Source organism: Jatropha curcas, chromosome 11 (assembly GCF_041381405.1).
Source record: "Jatropha curcas cultivar XTBG-Jc1 chromosome 11, XTBG_Jcur_1.0, whole genome shotgun sequence".
In the NCBI taxonomy this organism is placed as follows: Eukaryota; Viridiplantae; Streptophyta; class Magnoliopsida; order Malpighiales; family Euphorbiaceae; genus Jatropha; species Jatropha curcas.
This window is the reverse complement of record NC_143161.1, coordinates 12,828,397-12,852,053: the sequence shown is the minus strand read 5'-3', so window position 1 is coordinate 12,852,053 and position 23,657 is coordinate 12,828,397. Positions and strand designations below refer to the sequence as shown.

General features: G+C 37.9%; 2 protein-coding genes across 2 annotated transcripts; one reads left to right on the top strand and one right to left on the bottom strand.

The window, feature by feature from the left end:
- Positions 1–14,703: 14,703 nt before the first annotated feature.
- IWS1 (Transcription elongation factor (TFIIS) family protein) lies at positions 14,704–19,972 on the top strand. The gene is made up of 11 exons (XM_012230560.4): positions 14,704–14,861; positions 15,215–15,734; positions 16,916–17,035; positions 17,394–17,614; positions 17,706–17,835; positions 18,128–18,190; positions 18,287–18,364; positions 18,561–18,649; positions 18,746–18,808; positions 18,924–19,077; positions 19,467–19,972. Exons 1-11 carry the CDS (start codon positions 14,842–14,844, stop codon positions 19,563–19,565), a joined length of 1,557 nt encoding a protein of 518 aa, XP_012085950.2. The 5' UTR covers positions 14,704–14,841; the 3' UTR covers positions 19,566–19,972.
- A 282-nt stretch (positions 19,973–20,254) lies between these two features.
- Positions 20,255–23,039, bottom strand: LOC105645170 (serine/threonine-protein kinase BRI1-like 1). The gene has a single exon (XM_012230701.4). It carries the CDS (start codon positions 22,808–22,810, stop codon positions 20,396–20,398), a length of 2,415 nt encoding a protein of 804 aa, XP_012086091.1. The 5' UTR covers positions 22,811–23,039; the 3' UTR covers positions 20,255–20,395.
- Positions 23,040–23,657: the final 618 nt, after the last annotated feature.

Here is a 23,657-nt window from a genome sequence, read left to right as displayed (position 1 = left end):
TTGATAGTAAACTTAATAACCCTAGATGTTTTCAAAGCCCTAAAGTTGGACATCACCAAGCTGAAGCCAGTACGAACACCCCTTGTAGGCCTAGCAAGAAGGTAAGTGTCAGTAGAAGGGAGCATGGAAATTTTCATAGAGCTCAGAGACGGCGAGCATACCAGAATTGAAAAGACAGAGTTAGTAATAATGAATGTCCCATTCGCCTACAATGTCATCCTTGGTCGCCCATTACTTTACACCCTTGGCTCCTGCACATCAATCAGGTACCTTATCATGAAATTTTATTCTAACTCGGAAAATGTTGTGATAGTTAGGGGTAATTAAAAAATAGCTAGAGAGGCGTACACAGTGGCCCTCAAAAGGGTACAACTCGCTCTTCCTCTCCAGATGGTCCTTGAAATCAATAATGAAGAGCAAAATATAATTAAACTCTAATTGTTCGAATTATTATTACATTTTTGAGACTATCAAATTGATACGGTGAGTGTGGACGATCAAAATTATACCACTTTTAAAGCATTCGGTCATCTAGCTCACCCTTTTTAGCATCCCAAACACCCTAGATACAAAAGTGGAGAAAGCTCTCGCACTAGGAGGAGCAAATGCTGATGGAGCAAGTAACTCAACTGAAAAGTTGATGCCCATACCCCCACATGTCTCGACACTAGACCCGCAAAGTAGCTCCATTGCTCACCCAAGCATATAACGATTTTGCAGCTATCCTATAAAGAATAATGGCCAAGCTAGTTGTGCAAATTCCCCCTGAAGGTGGATGACAAATCAACATAGCAATGGAGGGAGGAGACACCGCTAACAAGACAATGGGAGATGACATGGGGGGACGAGGATTCCTCCTAGCACACAGGGACCTAAAACAAAACTCAGATAAAAGTGCAGTCTACTTCTTTGCTCGGGAACACATACCATGATGAAGATGAAGGATTCCGAGCAAAGACCCTACAAATCTTGAAGGATTTCCGAGAGACAGGGGACAATATCGACTTCGGGCTAAGAAACGACTCACCTCTAACCTCAGAAATCTTATCGGTGCACTTCCCCATAAATATAAGATGGTGAGCTTCGAGACATATGGTGGAACCACTGATCCTAGAAGTCACCTGGCAAACTTCGGCACTATAATGCACATCTAGACGACATCAGACACCTTACTATGCAAAGCATTCCCCATAACCCTGAAGGGACCAGCACAGGAATGGTTTCAAATGCTCAAGACAGGATCCATAGGCAATTTTGCCCAACTAGCATCTACATTCAAAGCTCATTTCATCACTTGCACATCGAGCAAGAAGTTATTTTCAAATCTAATAGACAAAAAAAGGGCTGATAGTGAATCACTTCGAGAATACATCACTAAATTCCAGAAAATGGCTATGCAAATAGAAGATCTCAATACTGAAGTCACCATTAGTGCAATGGCCAAAAACTGTAAGTATAACAAGCTATTTGATTTGTTGAACATTGACAGGCCTTATTCTTTTGTAGATTGATGGCCCAAGCCAACAACTTTGCTTGGGTAGACGAGGCTTGGAAGGCCCAACAAGCACAATACAAGGATAACAAAAGCAAAAGGAGGACAGACAATCCCCGATGGCCCTCCCCTTCCTAGATCAGCAGGTCAAGCAAAAGCCAATCTAACTATTCAATACGCTTGCCCTATTCATGCATAGGTGCCCCCCACAATAAGAGAAGTTGAATTTACACCCCTCTCCAAAAGTCGAGCGGATATCCTGCGATGGCTGAAGGACTAACAGCTCAATAAACTTAATAACCCTAGTTGTATTCAAAACCCTAAAGTTGGACATCACCAAGCTGAAGCTAGTAAGGACACCCCTTGTAGGTTGACTAGAAGGCAAGTGTCAGTAGAAGGGAGCATGGAAATTGCCACAGAGCCCGAAGATGGCGAGCATACCAGAACTGAAAAGACCGAGTTAGTAATAGTGGATATTCCATTCCCCTAAAATGCCATCCTCGGTCGCCCATTACTTGACACCCTCGGTGCCTTTTTACATCAATCATGTACCTTATTATGAAATTTTATTCTAACTCGGGAGATATTGTGATAGTCAGGGGTAATCAAAAAATAACCAGAGAGACGTACATGGTGGCCCTCAAAGGGGTACAACTCACTCTTTCGCTCTAGATGGTCCCTGACATCAATAATGAAGAGTCAAGCATAATCTAAAAGAAATCATAACTGGCTAAACCTTTCAACATATCGAGGGATCCAACCAAGCTGAACTTGGAGCCAGAAGGTGAACTATCAGACATCATTATCAAGGAGAATAAGACTTTGAAAGTGGGAGCTGACCTCTCGAAAGCAGCACTCACCTCCATAAGAGAAGTACTCAAGAAAAACAAGTGGAACTTCTCTTAGACAACATCAAACATTAAAGGAATCGACCTAAGCACCAAACTGGTCAAGTAGAAAAGAAGAAACCATGCACCTATCAGGCAGAAGGTAATTGCAACAGAAATTAACAAACTTATTAACGTAGTTCTCATTAGAGAAGTTCACTACCCTAAGTGGCTAGCAAATGTAGTCCTCATCCCAAAACCGAATGGAAAATGGCATCTTTGTGTTGACTTTACAGACTTGAACAAAGCGTGGCAAAAGCATCTTTATCCACTTTCAAACATCAACCAGCTATTAGACTTTATAGCCGGATATGAGAGATACAGCTTTATGGACGCAGCAGCAGGTTATCACCAGACAAGGAGAAAACTACTTTCATCACTGATCGCCGGATATATTGCTATAAGGTGATGCCATTTGGCCTCAAAAAAAGCAGGAGCCACATACCAGCGATTAGTTAACACGATGTTCAAAGATCAAATAAGGAAAACAAAGGAAGTATATGTGGACGACATGATAGTGAAAAGCAAACACGCAGTGGAACACGCCAAAGACCTAGAAGCGGCATTCCAGGTATTATCTAAATATAACAAGAAACTTAACCCAGATAAATGTGTTTTTAGTGTAACTACAGAAAAATCTTGGGGTTCATGACTTCCCAAAGGGGAATCAAAGCTAACCTAGAGAAGATCGCAGCAATTAAAACCATAAAACCCTAAAGAAGCATAAACGAGCTACAACAACTGAACGGGTGAATAACAGCACTCGAAAGATTCATATCTTGTTCGGCCAGGAGGTGCATGCCTTTTTACCAAACGCTGAAAGACATGAAGCACTTTCAGTGGTCCAAAGAATGATAGACAAGCTTAGATGAGCTAAAAGAATTCGTTACCCTGCTCCACTACTCAACCGATCACAAGAAGGGGAAACACCATACTTATAACTATCTATTATAAATACCATTATAGCCTCGGTACTAGTAAGAGAAGAAGTAGGAGAATAGTTTCTTATATACCATGTCAGCAGAGTATTCAGGGGAGCCAAGCTTAGGTATCTGAGAGCAGTTTCCTATACACTATGCTAAACAGTTTCCTTTGCACAAATAATATGGCTGAATATGAAGCCCTAATTACCGGGGTAAAAATAGCCATGGAGGTTCGAGCAGAGGAAATCACCATATTCTTTGATTCACAGTTAGTAGTGAACCAAGTCTCAAGGAAAAATATAGCAAAAGAACCCTCCATGAGCAAATACCAAACCTTAGCAAAGCAATTGCTAAGCCAGCTAGTGAAAGAAGCGACTACTTGGGAAATCAAGCAAATCCTTAGATCAGAAAACCACACAGCAGATGCAGTGGCCAAAGCCATAGCTAAAAATGAAGGAAGTACTAGCAGTAGTCTTGATAGAAAAATAGAAGAGCCAGAGCACCGATGGCAAAGAGATGCTTCTCATAAGAGTAGAATCAAATCGGATGACACCCATAGTAAAACATTTGGAAACAGGCGAACTACCTCCCGAAAGAAGTGAAGTAATAAAAATCACTACAAAAGCAGCAAACTACTCCCTAGAAAAAGGAATACTATATAGAAGATCTAAATATCACCCTTGGGCAAGATGTTTGAATGAAGAAGAAGCAAACTATATCATTCGGGAAGTTCATGAAAGGCTTTCCGGCGCACATGAAGGAGTAGACACCACCCTAAAAAACATATTCTTGCTCGGATGTTATTGGTCGACCATGAAAAAAGATGTATGAAGTTATATGTAAAAGTGCATTCCATGCCAAAAACACAGTAAAGTACCGAGGAAACCAGCCACCGACATGCAACCTATTGGAAGCTCCTGGCCTTTTGCCTAATGGGGCATAGATATCGTAGGACCTTTCCCAGTAGCCACAGGGCAAATGAAATTTATAGTGGTGGTTGTTAATTATTTCTTAAAGTGAAGTTGATGGAAGCAGAAGCCTTAGCAACAATAACCTCAGCACACATCATAAACTTCTTCAAGAAGGAGGTACTATTTCAATATGGAATCCCAAGCAGATTGGTCATAGAGAATGGCAAACAATTCAACTACTCGGCTTTTAGAGATTTCTACTCTGATTGGAATATCAGTTTACACTTCACTTCAGTCGCTCATCCAAAACTAATGTCCTAGGAAAGGTCACGAATAGAACTATCTTGCAAGGTATCAAGAAGAAGCTAGAAGACGTAAGGTCCAGCTGGACCAAGGAATTGAACAGTGTACTTTGGTCCTACAGAACTACCCCCAGGAGCTCCACAAGCGAGACACCATTTTCCCTAATGTATAGAGTAGAAGCGGTCATAGTAGTTGAGATTGAAATGCCAAGCATAAGAATACAATCTTATAACGACGACCACAATTGTGCAACCCTAAGAATCGAATTGGACTTAGCCGAAGAAAGAAGACATGAAGCATCCGTTAAAGTAGCCACCTGATAACAGCAAATGGCAAAATATGACAACAGAAGAGTCATGAAAAGAACCTTTGAAGTAGGAGACCAAGTATGGAAGAAAAAGGAGATGAAAGCGGGATCAGCAGGAGTTGGCAAACTGAACCCGAACTGGGAAAGCCCCTATGAAATTTCATAGAAATGGGGGCCAAGCACATTTAAAATCAAGCCCCTCAATAGACTTGAACTCCCTCGGACTTGGAACTCAGAAAACCTAAGACATTGTTTCATGTAAACATCGAGGTATTAGATAAAAGCTAAGTTTTTTTCACTTTGCCTTGCAAAACCCATAGGAGGTGAATGTACTGGGGAGAGTAAGGATGTCGGATTTCTCCCAAAAGATTGGAAAGAATCGTGTCGAACGAGCTTGATTTATTTTATTTAATTAAATGGTTTTCTCTTTATTAAACCTGTTTGATCCTCGGAAAAAGGTTCTCTTACTTTGGTAAGAGTTTTATTTTGGAGTTGCCACCCTTATTAGGGAATTCTCGAATTAGTCGATTCTTTGGAATTGACTAATCAGGTTTTAAACCAGAGATAGAGTCCGAGAGTTAGGTACGAAATAGTAAGGTGTTAGGCACCCATTTTGCCCGGTTAACTTGGCCTCCTAGTCGTCTATTAATTCACAATAATTTAATAATGCAATTAACTAAAAATTGAGATGTAAAACCTTTTATGCATTTTAGAAAACATGTCAAACACACATTCAATCTCATTCATACAACATGAAATAAACCATCCAAAGAAGGGGGGTGAGGAGAATAGAATACAAACCAACCTAATTATTACAATCTACCCTCAAACCCTCCAAATTTCCCAAACCCAATCTAATTGTTACAACAAGCAATAATAGGAATCCCATCAAGGACCCTTTACATTTAGCTTAACATAATGAATAAAACAATGATCCAAACATAAAGAATAACAACCACAAAATAATAACAAACCAAGAAACACAAGACATACATTCATTCAATAATGACAAAATGATGAATAATAATGTTAAGGTGTTCTAATACTAAAGTTAAAGGGGTTACTAAATAACATTAAAGTAAAGTGCATAATAATTAAAGAACTGAAATTTAAAGAACTAGAAAGTAAATGACAGAATAATAAATTGTTGTTATTTAATTTAAAATGAGATTTGAGTTCAAGAATTTGTTGTTCATCATGAATGATGAAGAAATATGACCATCACTACTCATTTTCCTTCTTTATTTGCTCATCCAGATCAATATGAGTTCAAAACGCATTTTAAGCAAGAATACTTAAGGCTTAACTCCATTGAATCCCAGAATCAATGCATAGTTATTGATTTTATGTTGTTTGGCTTCTAAAATGAAGGTCTGTGCACCATTAGAAGTGGCGCACGCCACACGTAGTGGCATGGATCTTACCTTGATCAGAATATCCGCAAATGAGCATTATGGAGCATTCTAGGAAGAAGTGGCATAAGGCTCATGCTTGCGGCATGCGCCACTACATTGTGGCTTACACCGTTAGTGTTGTGGCATGTGCCATAGTGTGTGGCTTTTGCCACTAACACCCATAATTCCTTCTTTTGGTTGATCACGGGTTTCCCTCACAACCAGACTTAAGTACGGTGATTTAACACCAAAATGAGAAGGAAAAGAGGAAGAGAAACAGTTTAGACTCTCAATTTACCTTGCTTTAAGGAAAAACTTGAGATTTGGATCTCAAATGATAGAAACACCCAAGAACTTAGTTCTCTTATCAATGATCTGAGTTTGTTTGATTGATTTGTGTTTTAGGAAAGATTAATTGCCAAACCCAGTGGAGTTTTGTGTATAAAAATGTTCTCCCTTAATGTCAAATTAATAACACTTGCTAAGGATTTGAATTAAGGGGTTTTTGAGAGTCAAAATTGCAAGAGTTTGGCTACGCAACAAAAAAATCCTCCCTTAACCCATTCCCCATGCCTCTATTTATAGGCAAATGGGTGGGGAGTGTTGCCCATTTTTAGGGCTTAGGTGGCAAGCGCCACTGATGAGCCCAAAAAATGGGCCGGGTTTGGTTTTCTCAAAATCGGCTTGGGTGGCACGCAAAATGAGGCAGTGCACTGGGATGCGCCACGACCATATCCGAAATGCGTTTCTAGGCCATGTTTCGATGCGAACCCTAAAAATGTGAAAATGGACCGATGGGTTATATTTCTTAAACTCGGATCATCGATCCGAGAATCAAATTCATGGGATATCTGAAACTCATTTTATCATAAAAAGGTTTGTCATCACTGAGTCCTTTTTGGGCAAAAATTGAGCTTCTACAGTTTGCCCCCACTTTGATGATATTTTGCTTTTCAAATAAGATGTCATTAAAGTGTAAAATAGACGTGTAAGTAAGAAATACTTAATTGGTTTGCATTCTCTGAATAGCTTGGATGGATAACATGCGCCATTTCGGCAGTTAAATGGGCCCCAAAAATGGGTCGAGTCCGGTTTTCACGAAATTAGCCCAAGTGGCATGCAAAATGAAGAGTGCATCTGGATGCGCCACGGGCGTACTCGAGATGCGTTTCCGAGCCCTATTTCGATGCGAACCCTGAAAACATGAAAATGGTGTGATGGGTTAAATTTTTTAAACTCGGATCATCGGTCAAGAGAATCAAATTAATCAAATATCTCACTGAGTCCTTGTTGCACAAAAATTAAGCGTCTACAGGGGGGCTCGAGACTAGAGTAATAAAGGGTCTTGCAAAGCTAAGTTTTTTCCTCGGCTTTTGCAAATGATAATGAAAGCCAAGATATTCTCAGAACTTGGACATTCATCAGGTTACATACAACAGGGTTGAGCCCCTATCAACTATTCATTAAAGCTTTAAGAGAGCATAAGAAGGCAAAAAAATGCCTAAGTAAATAAAGGGTCGAGCCCCTACCAAGCATACAATAAAACTCTAAGAGAGTTCATTGGAGGCAAAAAATACTAAGTATATAAAGGACCGAGCCTATAACAAGTATGCAATAAAACTCTAAGAGAAGTCGCTATAGGCAGGAAATATCCAAGTAAATAAAGGTCCAAGCTCCCATCAATCATATAATAAAAATTCTAAAATATTTGTTTAAATAAAGAGAAGAGAAAATCTGAAGGAAGAAAGAGATTAAGACAACAAATACATCGAGCATATATAGGAATTGCCAAAGCTACATAAAAGATTTCTATTTATATACACATAAAAAAAAAGAGAAGAAAAGAAAGAGAACCATAACCAAAAAACTACTCTACAACAGGAGGATCATCAATCGCCTCAGAGGATGGTGCAGGCTCAATGCCTTTGATGCTCGGCCCCGCGAAAATAGTAGGCCCTAATGCATCCTGTGCCCCCGAAGTTCCCACATCTCCACCCAAGACATCAGCGTCTACAGCTGCTCCCTCCTCCTTAGTATCCAAGTCTTTATAAACATCAACTTCATTCACAAAACTCCAGTCTTCGTCGGGATACCATGAGCATAGCTTAGCCTTTATAAGATTGGCCTATTGCAGGAGCATATCATTTATAGCACAGGTGGCCAAATCTTCATTCGCCTCTGCTCGAGCTACATCTGCTTGGAGTTAGCGCACAACAACATCACTCTCTTCCCCCCGCTTGACCAAGTCCCTCACTTGGGCACTTAGTTTCAAAGAGGAATCCAGATAAGAATCCCTATATTTTGTGACAACGCGAATCTTCTCCTCCAGCTCCTTAACAAAACAACTGTGCTCCAAAGCTTGGGTCTGTACATCCTTCTCCAGATTCCCCACCTTAGTCTGCTCGACTCGTAGGTTCTCCTTCAAAGTCGCAACTAGTTCCCACAACTCCCTCATACATCTCCGAGTATCATTATGAGCACTCACCAGCTAAAAAATCTATCAACCATAAAATTGAAGAAGACAAATAGGAGTAGCCAAATAGGAGGGGAGATAAATAATATACTGTGAGAAGCCCACTATCAATCTGGTCCAAAAAGGACTCTTCCTCCATGCCTTCCAGATGTGCCAAGTCCACCGAAAGGACGCACTAAGATGCTAGGACCCGAGCAACCTCACAACTATTGGCAGAGGCGTGTTTCCTGTACTTGCTTCTCATGGTGGTCCGCAACTCTAAGCCCTTCTCAGAAATGGGAGAAGATGGCTCATCGTCCCACCCCTTTGACGTTTACTCTTTCGATGGAGCTTAGGACTCTTTTGAGTAGAGGGAGGAGCCACGATAACAGATTCTCCTGGGACGTAAGACTCAGGGTGAGGTAACTCAGCCACAAGGGGACGCATTGGCGATACTAGGGCCACTACCTCAGACCATCGCAAATGGCCACGTTGAGGTTCTAAACCCCTCGAAGGGCTTTGTCCTGCTCGAACAGCAAGAAGTTGCTCCCGATTAGCCGCCATGTGTTCCCTCATCTCCTTGGTAAGCTTCGAAGGCATTTTTAGAGGAAGAAGACAAGTTAAATAAAGGGAGTTAGTAACAAACTGAGGAATACAAGTAAGCTGAGCCCACACTTTGTCTCTCGAGTTCTCCACCTAGAAGCCTGCGGTGACACCCACTGGGATATTAGAATCAAATAAGGGGAGAAGGTGAGGAGGATTCAGAGCATGCTGCTTCATTATCTTGACTTGCCTAATCTCCACAGCAGTCAAATCCCTGGGACGCCTAAGGCGAGGTACCCCCTGACTCTAGTGAGTGGGTATCCTAAACCCTCCAGGATGCTCAATGAGTCTCTTTCCACCTTCTTTTAATCGATAAACTCTTCATCGAAAAAAGGTTATAGTCCTTTTAAGCTTTCAAGTGGGGATAATCTTTCGCCCCTCTTTAGGTAAAATGGAACATGGCGTGCAAATGGTGCACATTAAGCTGAAACTGCTTTTGGTAAGCCAAAATCTCCATGCCCAATATCATGTGGATACTACTAGGAGCTATCTAATCGATAGTCACCCCTCATTCATTACAGAAAGAAGAAAGAATGGAGGGTAGAGGAAACTGCACACCCGCGCGATAATCCTCCACATAGACAATTAGCGTCTTGTGGTCTAACCTGGCATTGGCCCTCGTCCCAGCAGGAGGAACCCTTATTATATACTCAACAAGGATAAAGTACTAAGCATGTATATCATCATCCAGATCGTGCTCGGTCAATATGGATTTTAGATCCCTAACCCTCACATTTTGCTGTCTAGAATAGGCAGGCTCTTCTTCTTGAGGTTTAGGGGATTGCTCAGGGTTAGTTTCATCATGCAGTTGAGGAATGACAATCCCAGGATTAGAAGTCGAACCCGAATCGTGGCGGCAGACAAAAGCAGGGATATTCTGTAGCCTTTTGCCTTATTAGCTGAATCTCCTCCTCTGAGTTTGAGTCAAAATCAGCTATGCCTAGAACTAAGTTCTTGTCACGACCCATTTCCGTGGGCCGGACCGGCACTAGGACCTGGGTGGGCTTAAGGCCCCCAAAGCCCGTAGTAAGCCTAGATTATGCAAACCTCATTTCCTATTCATAATTGTGGATACAGGCCCAATAATTTATTTCAATTCTGTATGACTAATATAGTTCATATACTTACAACCCAATTGGAATACAATTGCGGAAATCTACCTTCACATTTACTTCATTATTTCATTCATTAACAGTCTTCTATAATTAATGTTTCAACTCCATAGGACTCTTCTTTCTTCTATTACCTGAAAAAAAAAATAGTAGGCAGGGATGAACGCCAAACTCAATGAGTAAGGTTAGATAACCCTCTCACCCCACACAATCATACAAATGCTAAACTATTTTTATTTGATCACTCAATTAGTTACATGGTCATGCAATTTGTCACACAAATGGCAATACAACAGCAATCACAATTATTATCACCTTCATATAATCACATCACGTGGAAATTAGTCAGTGGAGTCACCGAAACCCCTGATGAGCCATCCTCCCACATGGCTCATCCACTCACGTGTGCACCAGGGAGCTGATCCCCCATACTGGCCGACCGGTCTAGTCCTCACTTGACCAGCCCTCTCATTATTTTTTCATTCTCTCTCTCTTTTTTTTTTTTAATACCAACAGGAGGCAACCCGGTGGTCTCCATCCAATCTAGATCATCAGGCGCTCACAACAGGAGGCCACCCTGCGGGCTGCGATCAAATCTAGACTGTCCGGTGCACAACGACGAGAAGCCATCCTGTGGTTAACGGTAACGGTAACGGTAGGTGCACACGGGGGCGCCGATCTCCCATTTACCCGGCTAACGGTAATGGATCCATATAACGGTAACGGCATATAACGGTAACGATAATCATGATTCATATAACGGTAACGGTCTCACAAACCCATAGTGACCCACTTCATCTCAATTCCACACAAACAAAGCACAGTATATACACAGCACAAGTAATCAGACAATTTTTTTTTATATCAACAAGTAGTGCACCACAATATGGCAATTCAATAAATTAATGCATGATAACATTTAGCCGTGAATGCATGAATGTAGGCGGATGATACTAATTATCTAACACTACTCACAATTCTTTATTGTCCCCTAAGGAGACTGCCTTTCTAGCCACATGCTTCCACCCTTTGTCCTCGCATTTCGAAATTTTATAAACCTCTAAAATAAACAAGAAAATCCTAAATAAGAATTTTTTTTAAATAACATTCGTTTATTTATTTTGGTTATCGGTCATTTAATTCACTTGTTAATATGCATATATATATATGGGTTTCCTTATTTATTTATCACTCTAATAATCTTATTCTATATTTTTAATTACTATAAATAATTTAATCTCTATAAATAATTTGATTTCTATAATTAATTTTATTTTCTACCGAAATTTCGACAGCACTTCCCCTAAAATTCAACTATCCACCAATTAACTCGATCAATCATTTTATCAAGTTCTCACAGCCCATCCATCGGGCAATCAATCAATTTAATTTTTCCTTTCCTCCATCCGAATCACAATATCCACACTACCTTACATCCATAATTTATAAATTCAAATTACCTGCCAATTAATCTACCTTAAATCCACATTTAAATTCCATAAATTTATTATTATCAAACTTTCCTAACAAATTTATGTAATACTAGAATTAAATTTAATTAGTCAAATATTTTAATTAATCAATAAATCAACATTAATTCAAATTAATTTAACTACTCCCAATGACTAAAATTAAACTAACTAAAATTACTAAATTCAATTAACCACAATTCATTAAATTAATTAACTAAAATTATCAAAATTAATTTATACCCCAAAATATAATTTTCTTGCAGGATCGGGATTTTACGTGTACCGGATTGAAACTACGCGTGCTGGAAGCGATTGGACCACCTGAGATCGACGCAGGAGGGGCTGACTTGTAGTGGTGGCGCGACCTGGTGGCGGACCAGCTGGCGGCGCAACTACAGGCGCGACAGAAATGCTCCTGGTGGTCGGAGACGTGCTGGGGCTGCAACTGAGCTGAGACGCTGCTCCTGTCTATGGTGCTCGCTAGACGGAGGCTGTGAAGAATGGTGAGCGGCGGTGAGGAGCGGCAGTGGCGCTATGGCTCCGCTCGAGCTGGTGGAGGCGCGATCTGCTTCTACCAGCAACGGAGTCGCAGGCGCAGGGAAAAGAAAGAGAAAGAAAGAAAAAGAAAAGAAAGTAAGAAGAAGAAGAAGAAGAGAGGAGGAGGTGGTGGCGCTGACAGTGTGCTGATGGCAGTGTCGGTGGTGGACTAGTGGCGCAAAAATGGTGAGGGAGATGAGCATTGAAGAACAAAAAAACAAAGAAAGGAGATGTTTCTAGATGGTTTGGGCTGATTCGGTTCGGTTCAGGTTCGCTTCAGCCCAAATCTCAATTATTATTTGATTTTCGATTTTTCAGTTGGTTTTCGGCACGGTTTATCACTGTATGAATTATTAATTTGCATTCAAATAATTAAATACATTTCCAGGCTGTCTGTTTATTAAATTTAATTGGAAAATTTTTGAAAATAAAAATTCGGGTTGTTTCAGTTCTCCTCCCCCAAACCCACTTGCTCACCTCCAGAACCTAGGGAGTTGGAAAACTTAGAGACAAGGGCCTTACCCTTATTTCAGTGATCGGTATTCATTTTCAAAAATAAGTAGATAAGAAAAAAACTAAAAATGCAAGTAAGATGGCAATAAATATTACCTGAAGAATAAAAGAGCAAGTAGCAAGTTTAGAAGAGAAAGGGATATCAAACCACAATCTCATAAAAATCCAGAAAATATAAGCACAACTCTTCATATAGTAGGGGAAGTCTCGTGAACCGTCACCAGGAACTGAAGCACCGCAGCAAATGAAGAGTCACCCTTTTGAAATTTAAAAATATAATTACCATTAAAGGTAATAGTTACACTGCAAGTTATTTGATAGCTCTCCACTACTACCCCTGGACTTATAAACTAAGTAGGTCAACTCTAAGCCCAGAATCCTACAGATTAGCACACACCCTCAAGATGGGCTATGTCCCGCTCAGTAAAGGGTTTTTCATTTAGTCACCTCGCTTTTAGAACGTAAGTCGAGTTTTTCCAAGTTGGCTGTAAAGACTAAAAGAGGGGGGGGGGGGGACATGTGATAGACACCGATCTAAACCAAGATTTGAGGACCACCTCATGTAACAGAACATAAGATATGCGTGTGATCTTAGAAGATAATGCCCATATATTTCTCCCTCCCTTATCATGTATATAAAGAAAAACCTTCTCCAAAGAGGAGGTTGATGCCATTCTTTCCAATAATCTAATATGATTAAACTCTAGTTGTTCGGATTGTTGTTACATTTCTAAGATTATTAGATAGTAAAGGGTATTCATTATTGCAAAAAAAGAAATCATGATGACTATGCTGCTAAGGTACAATCTCTATAATTGTAAAGAAATTTAATTCACATAATATCTATCTAACCGATGACTATGCTGCTAAGATACAATCTCTTATATTGATTGGCTTTATTATATTCTGTTTCTTGATTGTATGTTTTCACTCTCTACTTCCCTTTCTCATAGCAGAGATCTGTTTCTTGCCAAAAACAACACCAAAGCAGAAGCACTCATGTAATAGATGTAAGTTTACACATATAAATAAGAAAAAAAATTTAGTTGGATTAGATGAGATGATTAGAATAAATTAGGTGTCCAAAGTTATCACTAATTAGTCATGTACCTACGGAATGTATAATTCTCTATTTTTCACTTAAATCAAATGTAATTTTTAAGAAAATAATTTTAATTTATATTAATGTAAATAATTTACTTATGTATTTTTAATTAAAAATGAAAAGTAAAATTATAAACTCTTTTAAAAATCCGTAAGTAATGAATTGACATATTAATTAGCACAATTAATTACTGATTATAGTTAATTAACTTTTTTTTCTCTTTAAAATTTTCATATAGTCAAATTAGATGATGTATAGAATATTCAATTTTAATAAAATAAATTACTGAATTGAAATCAATATTTTAATTCTATTTGTTAATGTAACTATATTATTTAATTAATTTTTATGAACTATGACTCTAACTATTAAATGTAAAAAATATTAATTATAATGAAATCATCAATTAAATTTATTAGGTTGTAACTCCATTATTTAATAAAAAATTTTAATGTAATTTTTATTAAATGCAAAAAATATTAATTATAATGAAAAATAAAATGTCATATCATCAATTTTATATTTTATTATGTTGCCATATTTATGCCTTAATAGAAATATTTATGCCTTAAAAATTATATATTTATAGATGGATAGATTGAAAAATTAATTAAATTGGCCAATGAAAATAAAAAAAAAAAGAAATAACTTACAATTTTCTAAAAGAAAAATAGCTTTCATATATGTAGATCGGTGGACCTTTTGTTTAAAACGTAAAAAGTCTGAAAATCAATTTCTCAGTTCTTAGCTATCTCGATTTCTATTCCATCCTTCTTAGATTTTCTCTGATCAAAGCCGACGCAGCAGCTGCCGCCGCCGGGACCCTTACCATGGGTTACGAGGATGATCCGTAAGTGTCCTCTCTCTCTCTGTCTCAATAATGGGGTTACTTTCTGTTTTTCCAATTTATATTTCTTAGATTTAATTTTCTTTATCTTTTCATCTCTGCAATTGTTGATTTTGGTTTATGGTTCCTTTTCTTTTCGAATATTTATTTGCTTCCATTTCGTCTCTGTAATCATAATTTAGGGTTAGTGTGTTCGAAATTCCTTGTTTTTTTTTTCTGTTGAGGGAACTCTTTTTTTTTTTTTTCTTTTTAATTTTTTGATATTTAAATCTCTCAAACTCATCATTTACACTCCTCTCAAGAATTAAGCTTAAGGTATCGATGATATCATACTCCATTCACTGTTCCAATTTTAGGTATCGTGATGAGGATGGAGAGCCGTTGATGGACTACGATGATATACAATCTGACGGTGGACAGTCGCCAGAACCTCACCAGGATGATCTCGTAGAGGATGATGTTGATGGATGGGGTGAGCAAGAGCGAGAGAGGTCACAAACTCCTGTATATGACAATGATAAAGTTGAAAAGCCTCGAAAGAGGTTGGTGAAGAAGAGCAATTCTGGGATGGGGGAAAAGGGTAGTTTTGTGGTGCCTGAGTTGGTCGATGAGGATGAAGAAGAGGGATTTGGGAGGGAGTATGCGATGGAAGGGAAAAAGAGAAAGAAATTGGGCAAGGAAGGGGCTGGGAGTAGTGGGAAGGAGAGAAAAAAGGTTATAAAGGGAGATAAGAAGTATGGAAATAGTGGAGGGAAGGGGGCAAGTCATTCAAAATCAGGATTGCTGAAGAAGGGAATGTATTCAGAGAAGCTGGCCGGAAAGGAAGATGGTGAGGTCAAGGAGATGTGGGATACTATTGCTGGTGGTGATTCTGAGGTTTTAAGCTTTCTTTTCTCTCTCTCTATTTTTCTCTTTTTTTTTTTGGTTGGCCTAATTTACAGCTGATATTTTGTATGCTGTTGATTTTGTTTGTTACCCATTTGATGTTCTCTTAGTGCCTATGGTGGTGATTGATGAATAGTAAATTAATAGAAATTGGTTTTAATTTGTAGAGAGAGGATTTTCTTCCTTAGTTAGGATTCCTGTTGCTAATCTTGTTATTATCCTTTAATTTGGGGTGGCTTATTTTAGTTCTCTATTGAGGATGATAATCCAGTGCTGATACTGTAATCTGTGAAATGTTAAACTGTTCCTTATGTGAGTGAGGTTATATTGGGTATATGGAATCAATTGTTTGCTTTTAATATCATTTGAGCGTATAGACTTTTAATGTTGGAGTTAAGTAACTAGTATTTCTTTGTATGAGGCAAATTGGAGATCCTTGTACTTTTGCTGTTTGGTATTTTTATTAGTTGAGGTTTATGTCTTCTACACCAGGTCTGTTTGGTAGATTTATGAGTTTACATTTAGATCTGCATAATCTGATCTGTTTGATTTTCCTGCTCTATTTGCCCATTAAAGTTTGACATTGGTTTATATTTGGCGCAATACATAAATTCACCCTTGTACTTTTCACAAAAAACCTTGTGGCACCCTCAATTTTTGTTTCGACACATTGAACACTTCAACTTATAAAATTGCCTGTTAAATATTTTATTTGACCTATTGGACACCTCAACTTATAAAATTAAATCGATTGAACACTTATTGAAAAATTAAAAAATGTAAAATTATTGTTCCAAAAGTTGTATTGACCACATATCAAACCAATATTTGCGTATAAAAGGCAAAAAATCTTAAAATTTACTGTGTTTAGTGTAAGGAGGTATGAAATTGTTGCAAAAAATGTAATTCAGAGCGCTACAAGGTTTTTTTTGTCAAAATTGAATGATGTATTTGGCCATTTATATTTTCTCTCAATGTCAAAATTCTATGTGTTACAAATATTTGATTACATGTTTAGTTGTTATGATTGTTTATGCATTACTATGCTTAAGATCATCCCCCACTGCCTTATTTTTGAAGGCTGTGAGATTCTAGAGAAATTTCTTGAAAACACCCTGTTGGTTCATTATCTTTATTAAAGATTTATCTAACTATGATTTTGGTTATAATAGGATGATCAAGAGGGTCCCAGGAATATAGATGATGACAACTTTATAGATGACAGCGGTTTAGATCCTGCTGATCGATATGGGAGTGACAATGAACCACGCTCTCCTGGTGATGCTCCTCAGGTTAGTATTTCATTGTTTTCTGTTTGCACACCTTCCATTTCATTCTTAATCTGTTTTTCCCTCTTGATCTAATGTCTTTTATAAAATAACTTCTCACATTATACGTATAATATAATAATACTATGCAAACTTCATCTATTGTGCTTTATTATTGAAGCCCTTGGCAATCCTACGTTTTTTTTTTTTTTTTTTTTTCCAACGTACATTCTCACTGTTGATTCAAGTATCTGATGCTGCATCTTCTGAACTATCTATTGAAATATCTTGTTCTAGTTGCTGATCAAGGCACTACTTATTTATTTTGGTGTCTATTAAGTTCTTTACTTTTAGATCTTGTTTTGATTTCTGCTGTTGCCAGGCTGAGGAGGGTGAGGAAGATGATGAAATAAAACAGCTTTTCAAAATGGGTAAGAAAAAGAAGAAAAATGAGAAAAGTCCTGCAGAAATTGCGCTGTTAGTTGAGAATGTCATGGCTGAGCTTGAGGTAACAGCTGAAGAGGATGCAGAATTAAATAGACGGGGGAAGCCTGCCATCAATAAACTTAAGAAGTTACCACTTCTTACTGAGGTTCTCTCAAAGTAAGTTGGTTTCTGCCACAAGTGTGTATGGTCTGTTTTTGATTCCACGGAATTCATAATTCTTCTATTCTTTTCAATTATTCTGGTGCAGGAAGCAGCTCCAGCAGGAATTCATAGATCATGGTGTACTAACTCTTCTAAAAAATTGGCTTGAACCTCTTCCAGATGGAAGTTTGCCCAATATAAATATCCGTGCTGCAATTTTGAGGATTTTGACTGATGTATGTAGATGTCCCCTGCTGTTGCTTTTCTTTCTTTCTTTTTTTATTTTTTATTTTTTATTTTTTATTTTTTATTTTTTTTGTGTTTGTTTGTTTGTTTAATTTGGCTCTGATTGGGGTTCTAACTTGAGACCTCGCAGTCATGGAGATGATCCCCAGACCATTGAGCCAAAACTCATTAGTCCTATTTAACTCTCTCTAGCCGCTTCTCAATCCTGTCTAGTAATAATTGTTGGCTTGATTCTGTGGAAACATTTTTTCTCTAGCCTGAATGCTTCCTTTTTCCATGCAGTTTCCAATTGATCTGGAACAGTATGATAGAAGAGAGCAGTTGAAGAAAAGTGGTCTTGGAAAGGTTAATCTTCTTGTCCAACAATATGTTTATTATTTAACTCTTTGTTTGCAATTTTTTAACTGGGCAAAAACTTGACAGTCCAATGTCTTTGTATAGGTAATTATGTTCTTATCAAAATCCGATGAGGAAACCACATCCAACAGAAAACTTGCTAAGGATTTGGTTGATAAATGGGTAATGCTATTCGTCTTTCAACTCTTGGTTTGTTAAATTGTTTACCCTGGCTTTCTCTTAAAGTCTGCATTCATTTACAAGTGAATCGTTTTAGGAGTTAAAACCTTGGGTTTATACTTATGTTTAATGTTGATTAAATTTATCTTGAACATTTTTTGTTGGAAATATTAACTTGTACTCCTGAAAACAAATACAGAGTCGACCCATATTTAATAAGAGTACAAGGTTTGAGGACATGAGAAACATTGATGATGACCGAGCCTTCCGAAGGCCGACCATAAGGAGGTATTTTCTGCCTTTGTATTGTCAATTTTTATATATGGCTAATATGTAAGTTTGTATTTGTGTTTTGAAATTGATTTTTCTGCGATTCCTTGGCAGGCCAGTGAATAATTCTGCAGGGATGGAATCTAGGGATGGTGATCTGGATTTGGATATTTCACGGTAAGTTTAATAGAAGAACAAAATCTTGTATTTTTCCATACACCCTTTTTCCAATTTTATTTTCACTTTTCACAGTATACTCATGATGTAAAATTTTATCTTTTAAAAAAAAAAGGGAACGAAGATCTGGCCAATCATCTTCAAGGCAACATGCTTCTAGGCCAGAAGCAACTCCATTGGACTTTGTGGTGCGCCCTCAGTCTAAGATTGACCCTGAAGAAATTAGAGCCCGTGCTAAACAAGTAGTACAAGATCAGCGGCGATTAAAGGTTGGTTTTCTTTTTTTCTGTAGATAAAATTGTCTCCAAGTCCAAGTCAGTAGATAATTTGTACAGATGATGGGACTATATCTGCAAGTCTTTTGGAGCAGGCAGTAGTGCCTTCATTATTTAGAGGAATTCTGAGATATAATATCGAGTTGCAATTACATGTTCTAAGAAAAAAAAGTTTTGCATATCCACATCTTAATTTACTGTTTGGTTCATTCTTTATTATTATTATTATTATTATTTTTTCTTTTTGAGAATACGCTGCTTGTGCTCAACTTGCTGTAATTTATTACTCTTTACTAAGGCTGTAAAATTCTTTGAGTTCAATTTATTATTTTTTTATTCTTTGTTCTCAGCTCAGATTTCTAAACTAATATATTGAATTGCAGATGAATAAGAAGTTGCAACAGCTGAAGGCACCAAAAAAGAAGCAATTGCAAGCCACAAAACTCAGTGTGGAAGGTCGGGGCATGCTCAAATATTTGTGAATTCTGATGCTATAGCTCGTTGATTGCCAGGTTAGAAGTGGGTATTGTTGAAGCCCAATTATGCATACTGCATAATGCATGATGCTGTTGATCATGGATTGGTTGATGTTTGAGCTTTAATAGAATCTCGTGTTAATGGGTTTCGAGAACCAACTGGCAGGAGGATGATTCCAAGATTGTTCTGTCGGGAGCACTCAGCATTGGATAAATTTTACATCTACCTGCTATATTCATGTTAATGCGCGAAATGTGAAATGCTAAATTTATCATATTTTTTAAGAAATAAAAATGTTTCTGCAAGGAACAATTATGGTCAGATTGCTGATGCTGCTGCAAGTTGATTTATGTAATTAAATCTGGATATTTTTTATGTGAGAATTACTTGCAATTGTGAAAGAACAGAATAAGTGTCTTATGGTTGTGGTGATTGAGCTAATATGCTGCTAACTAGATGCTTTGCTTAGACTGTTAAGAGACTTTAGTTGCCAATGTCATGATCTATCTCGGAACCCATATTTCAGGATTGACAGGTTTTAGAAATTATAATATGACATTCTTCTTGAAGGGCAAAGTGAATGTTAAAAGAGTGTTTCTGCTGAAAATGAGATTGTACTTTTACAGGTTAGTAAGATATTATAATATTTAGTTTTAGAAGTTAAAGTAACGTGGTTATTCAGAGGTTAAGGAAGTAAGAAGGAAAGACAAGTAATTCCACCATTTATATTTTTGTATGTTTTGATGTTAATTTAGCAATGTCTTGATGATATTGATTTACTATACAATTAAATTGTAAGCTTTTCCTGTTTTCCTGCAACTTCTTAAGAAGTAATTTACCACCTCACTAGCCCAAAAATGCTCTTTTCCTTGCCAATACCCATCTTGATACTAATAAAAAATGAGACCAGGAAAGTGACAAAAAATGCAACAGAGAAAGTGATAAAAAATTGAACTCCAAAACCCATTTCTTCCGTCAAAGACTTCTTCTTTTGTAAGAAAGAACTTGGCGTATGACTTTCAAAGCCACAGGGGGGCAATGGAAACCCACAAAGACCAGAATTATTCTCATATCTGCTTGATACGAAAGTGACTAACTGACCATGACGCGGTATTGAACCAGAGAGATTGTTGTTAGAGACATCAAAATCACTGAGGAGAGAGAGAGTCACTAAAGATGCCGGTATAGATCCTTGAAGATAATTGTGAGAAAGATCCAAAACCCCAATTGCTTTTAGAGCTCCAAAAGTATCAGGAATATTTCCAGTTAGCTTGTTATGCCCCAAGTTAAGGACCTGCAAGTTGCTCATGGAACCAAACTTGTTGGGGATAGTTCCTGATAGAGAATTGTAAGCTAGATTGACGTATATTATGCTTCCATTGCTAGAAAATGTACAAACTGTATTGCCACGATGAATACCGTTTATTGGACAAGATTGCACCATAGGAGAAGTTTGTAGCCCCTCTGTGCTAATTCCCTCAAGTTCAATTAGAGCTTTTCCTCTGCAAGACATCCCATCGATATCCTTATATCTTACAAATGCAAAACTCTTTCCTAACATAGTTCTGGGTATAATTAGTCCGGCGTTGTCTGCAAGCTCAGGTGAGAGTGGTCCACTAAGGTTATTGCTGCTCAAGTCAAGCCAAATAAGGGCTTTACACTTGCCAAGTTCTGGCGGTATTTTTCCAGTAAGTGAATTGTTACCCAGTTGGAATACAGCAAGATTAACAAGATTCCCAATACTAGTTGGAATTTCTCCGCTAAGTTGGTTGCTGAAAAGTGACATCCAAATCATATTGGTGCAACTGCCAATGGACTGTGGAATGCTCCCACTGACGAGATTGTTGTCAAGAATCAAACTCTCAAGATTACTTCCATTCTTGCAAATTTCTTCAGGAATTTCACCTGTCAAGCTGTTTTCCCACATAATCAAGTCAGAAAGATTTGGCAGGGTCCAAATCTCTGCAGGGATTGGACCATTTAGATTGTTGAAACTAAGATTAATTTTCTTCAGGTTCTTGCACCTTCCGAGCTCCGAGGGAATATTCCCTGATAAGTAATTGTCTGCTAAAAGTATCTTCTCTAACCTTGAGGAGTTTGAGAAGCACAAGTTAGAAGGAATCCTCCCAGTAAAGCCATTAGAACTCAGATCAAGCACCTGAAGCTTTGTACTATTTGTCAAAGATAGTGGTACAGGACCAGTTACGTTGTTGAATGATATGTTGAGATATGTCAGACTTTGAAGATTACTAACAACTGTAGTGAGGAATTCTCCAGAAAGGAAATTCATGCCAAGGTTTAGGCTCCGCAAAGAAGAACATGATATAAAATTCAGCGGCAAACCACCAGTAAGTTCATTTGCTGATAGATCCAGTTCTTGGAGATTCCCACAAACTTGTCCCAATTCAGAAGGGATATTGCCATAAAGCTGATTGTGAGCTAGAGATAGCTGCCTCAAATTCTTCAATCTTCCTAGCAAGGCGCTTTTATAGGCATTAATCCTAAGCTCATTATGGGAGAGTTCAAGCCTCTCCACTACCTCACAGTTTCTCAGACTAAATGGAAACTCCTCGCCCGAAAGCCTATTATGTGATAAACTAATGAAAGTGAGATTTCTGCAGCTCCCAAAGTCCATATTGGAGAAATTCCCGGAAAAGTTGTTGTGTGAGAGATCTATATGTTTAAGGGATGGAGGAGAATCTGCTAGAAAGGTAGATGGTATCTCTCCAGATAGCATATTATGTGAGAGGTTAAGATAAGCCAACTTATTACACAGCTTAAGAAAGGAATTTTTTGGAACAGAGTTGGAGATACTGTTATAGGACAAATCGAGAGACTCGAGAGCGCAAGGAGTAGCATTTGAGGCAGAAAGACCACCAACAGAGAAAGAGTTACCCTGTAAGCTAAGATGCTTGAGAAATGGCAAGGCTGTGATGCTGGAGAGGCGTATGCTGCCAATAAGACCAGCATAGCTTAAGTTGAGGGCAGTGACATGGCCATCAAGAGAGCAAGAGACACCAACCCATGAGCATGGACTAGAAGAATTGGAAGTCCAATTGGCCAACAAGTTATTAGGATCTAATTGAACAGAAGATCTCATGAAGGCTACCAAACTTACAGCTTCATCGTTGCTGCTTAGAAGCACAGCTGATCCACTAGCAAGTAATAATATGTCTATAAAAAGCAGCAATAGAACGTAGCCAAAGTCAAAGCCCTGCACTTGTGACGAAACCGATCTTCCTCTCTTCATTTTTTGTCAAATTATATATATATATATAGCAATAATTTAGAAGGAAGAGAAAGTGGGGAGGGCAAAGATCGATAAAGAAGATGATGCCTGCGGATGTAATTGTAGAGGACTTAAGTAGGAAAAGTTGCTGGGGTTCGGACAAAAGAAAGGAAGAGGAAGTTAAAAGGAAATTGTAATTGTGCTGGCTCTCCACAGTCCAGTCAAGGTTGGATCACCTGAATATTATATTAGTATAAATTATAATTGCGTGACAGAAATTTGATGATTATATCAGTTGACTTTCTCTCTGATTGGGGGAGAGTACCTTTACACTGTTTGGAAAGGAGAGAAAGGAAAATAAGATAGTATTATACTATTTTCTTTCCTATGTTATTTTGCCCTTTATGTTTGGTTTGGAGGAAAATATAAGGGAGGAAAGAAAATATTAGTATTGCAAATTTACCAATTTATCCTTCATTATTGTTAAACAGATAATGTTATTTCTTTTTATCTTTTTTCTCAAGCTGAAGATCCATTCTCTTTGTTATTTACCTTTCTGAACCATAATAAGTCTCTTCCTCTCATCTCTCACTTTTTTTTTGCCAATCCTTTTTCTTCTCCTGCAGATTTATACCCTCTCACTCACACATTTATGACAAATCTTGACCAATGTTCTAAGTCATTCAAGAAACCATAAACAACATCATCTCCACTCTTCCACCACTGATTGTGATTGTGATTGTTCTATTTTCATCTCTCCCTTTACGGCAAAGCCTTCAAAAATTTGTGTGATGCTATCCACTGAAATTTGCAAATCTTTTTTTTTTTTTTTAATAATATTTTGTTTGCTTGTTTGTTTGTTTTTGGT

What these genes read in the sequence shown, in the direction of transcription:
- IWS1 (XM_012230560.4), top strand. Translation starts at nt 14,842, where the DNA reads ATGGGTTACGAGGATGATCC. An exon ending in AGGATTTGGTTGATAAATGG is followed by an intron (nt 18,365 to 18,560) that starts GTAATGCTATTC and finishes AAACAAATACAG; the next exon opens with AGTCGACCCATATTTAATAA. An exon ending in AAGATCAGCGGCGATTAAAG is followed by an intron (nt 19,078 to 19,466) that starts GTTGGTTTTCTT and finishes ATTGAATTGCAG; the next exon opens with ATGAATAAGAAGTTGCAACA.
- LOC105645170 (XM_012230701.4), bottom strand. Translation starts at nt 22,810, where the DNA reads ATGAAGAGAGGAAGATCGGTTTCGTCACAAGTGCAGGGCTTTGACTTT.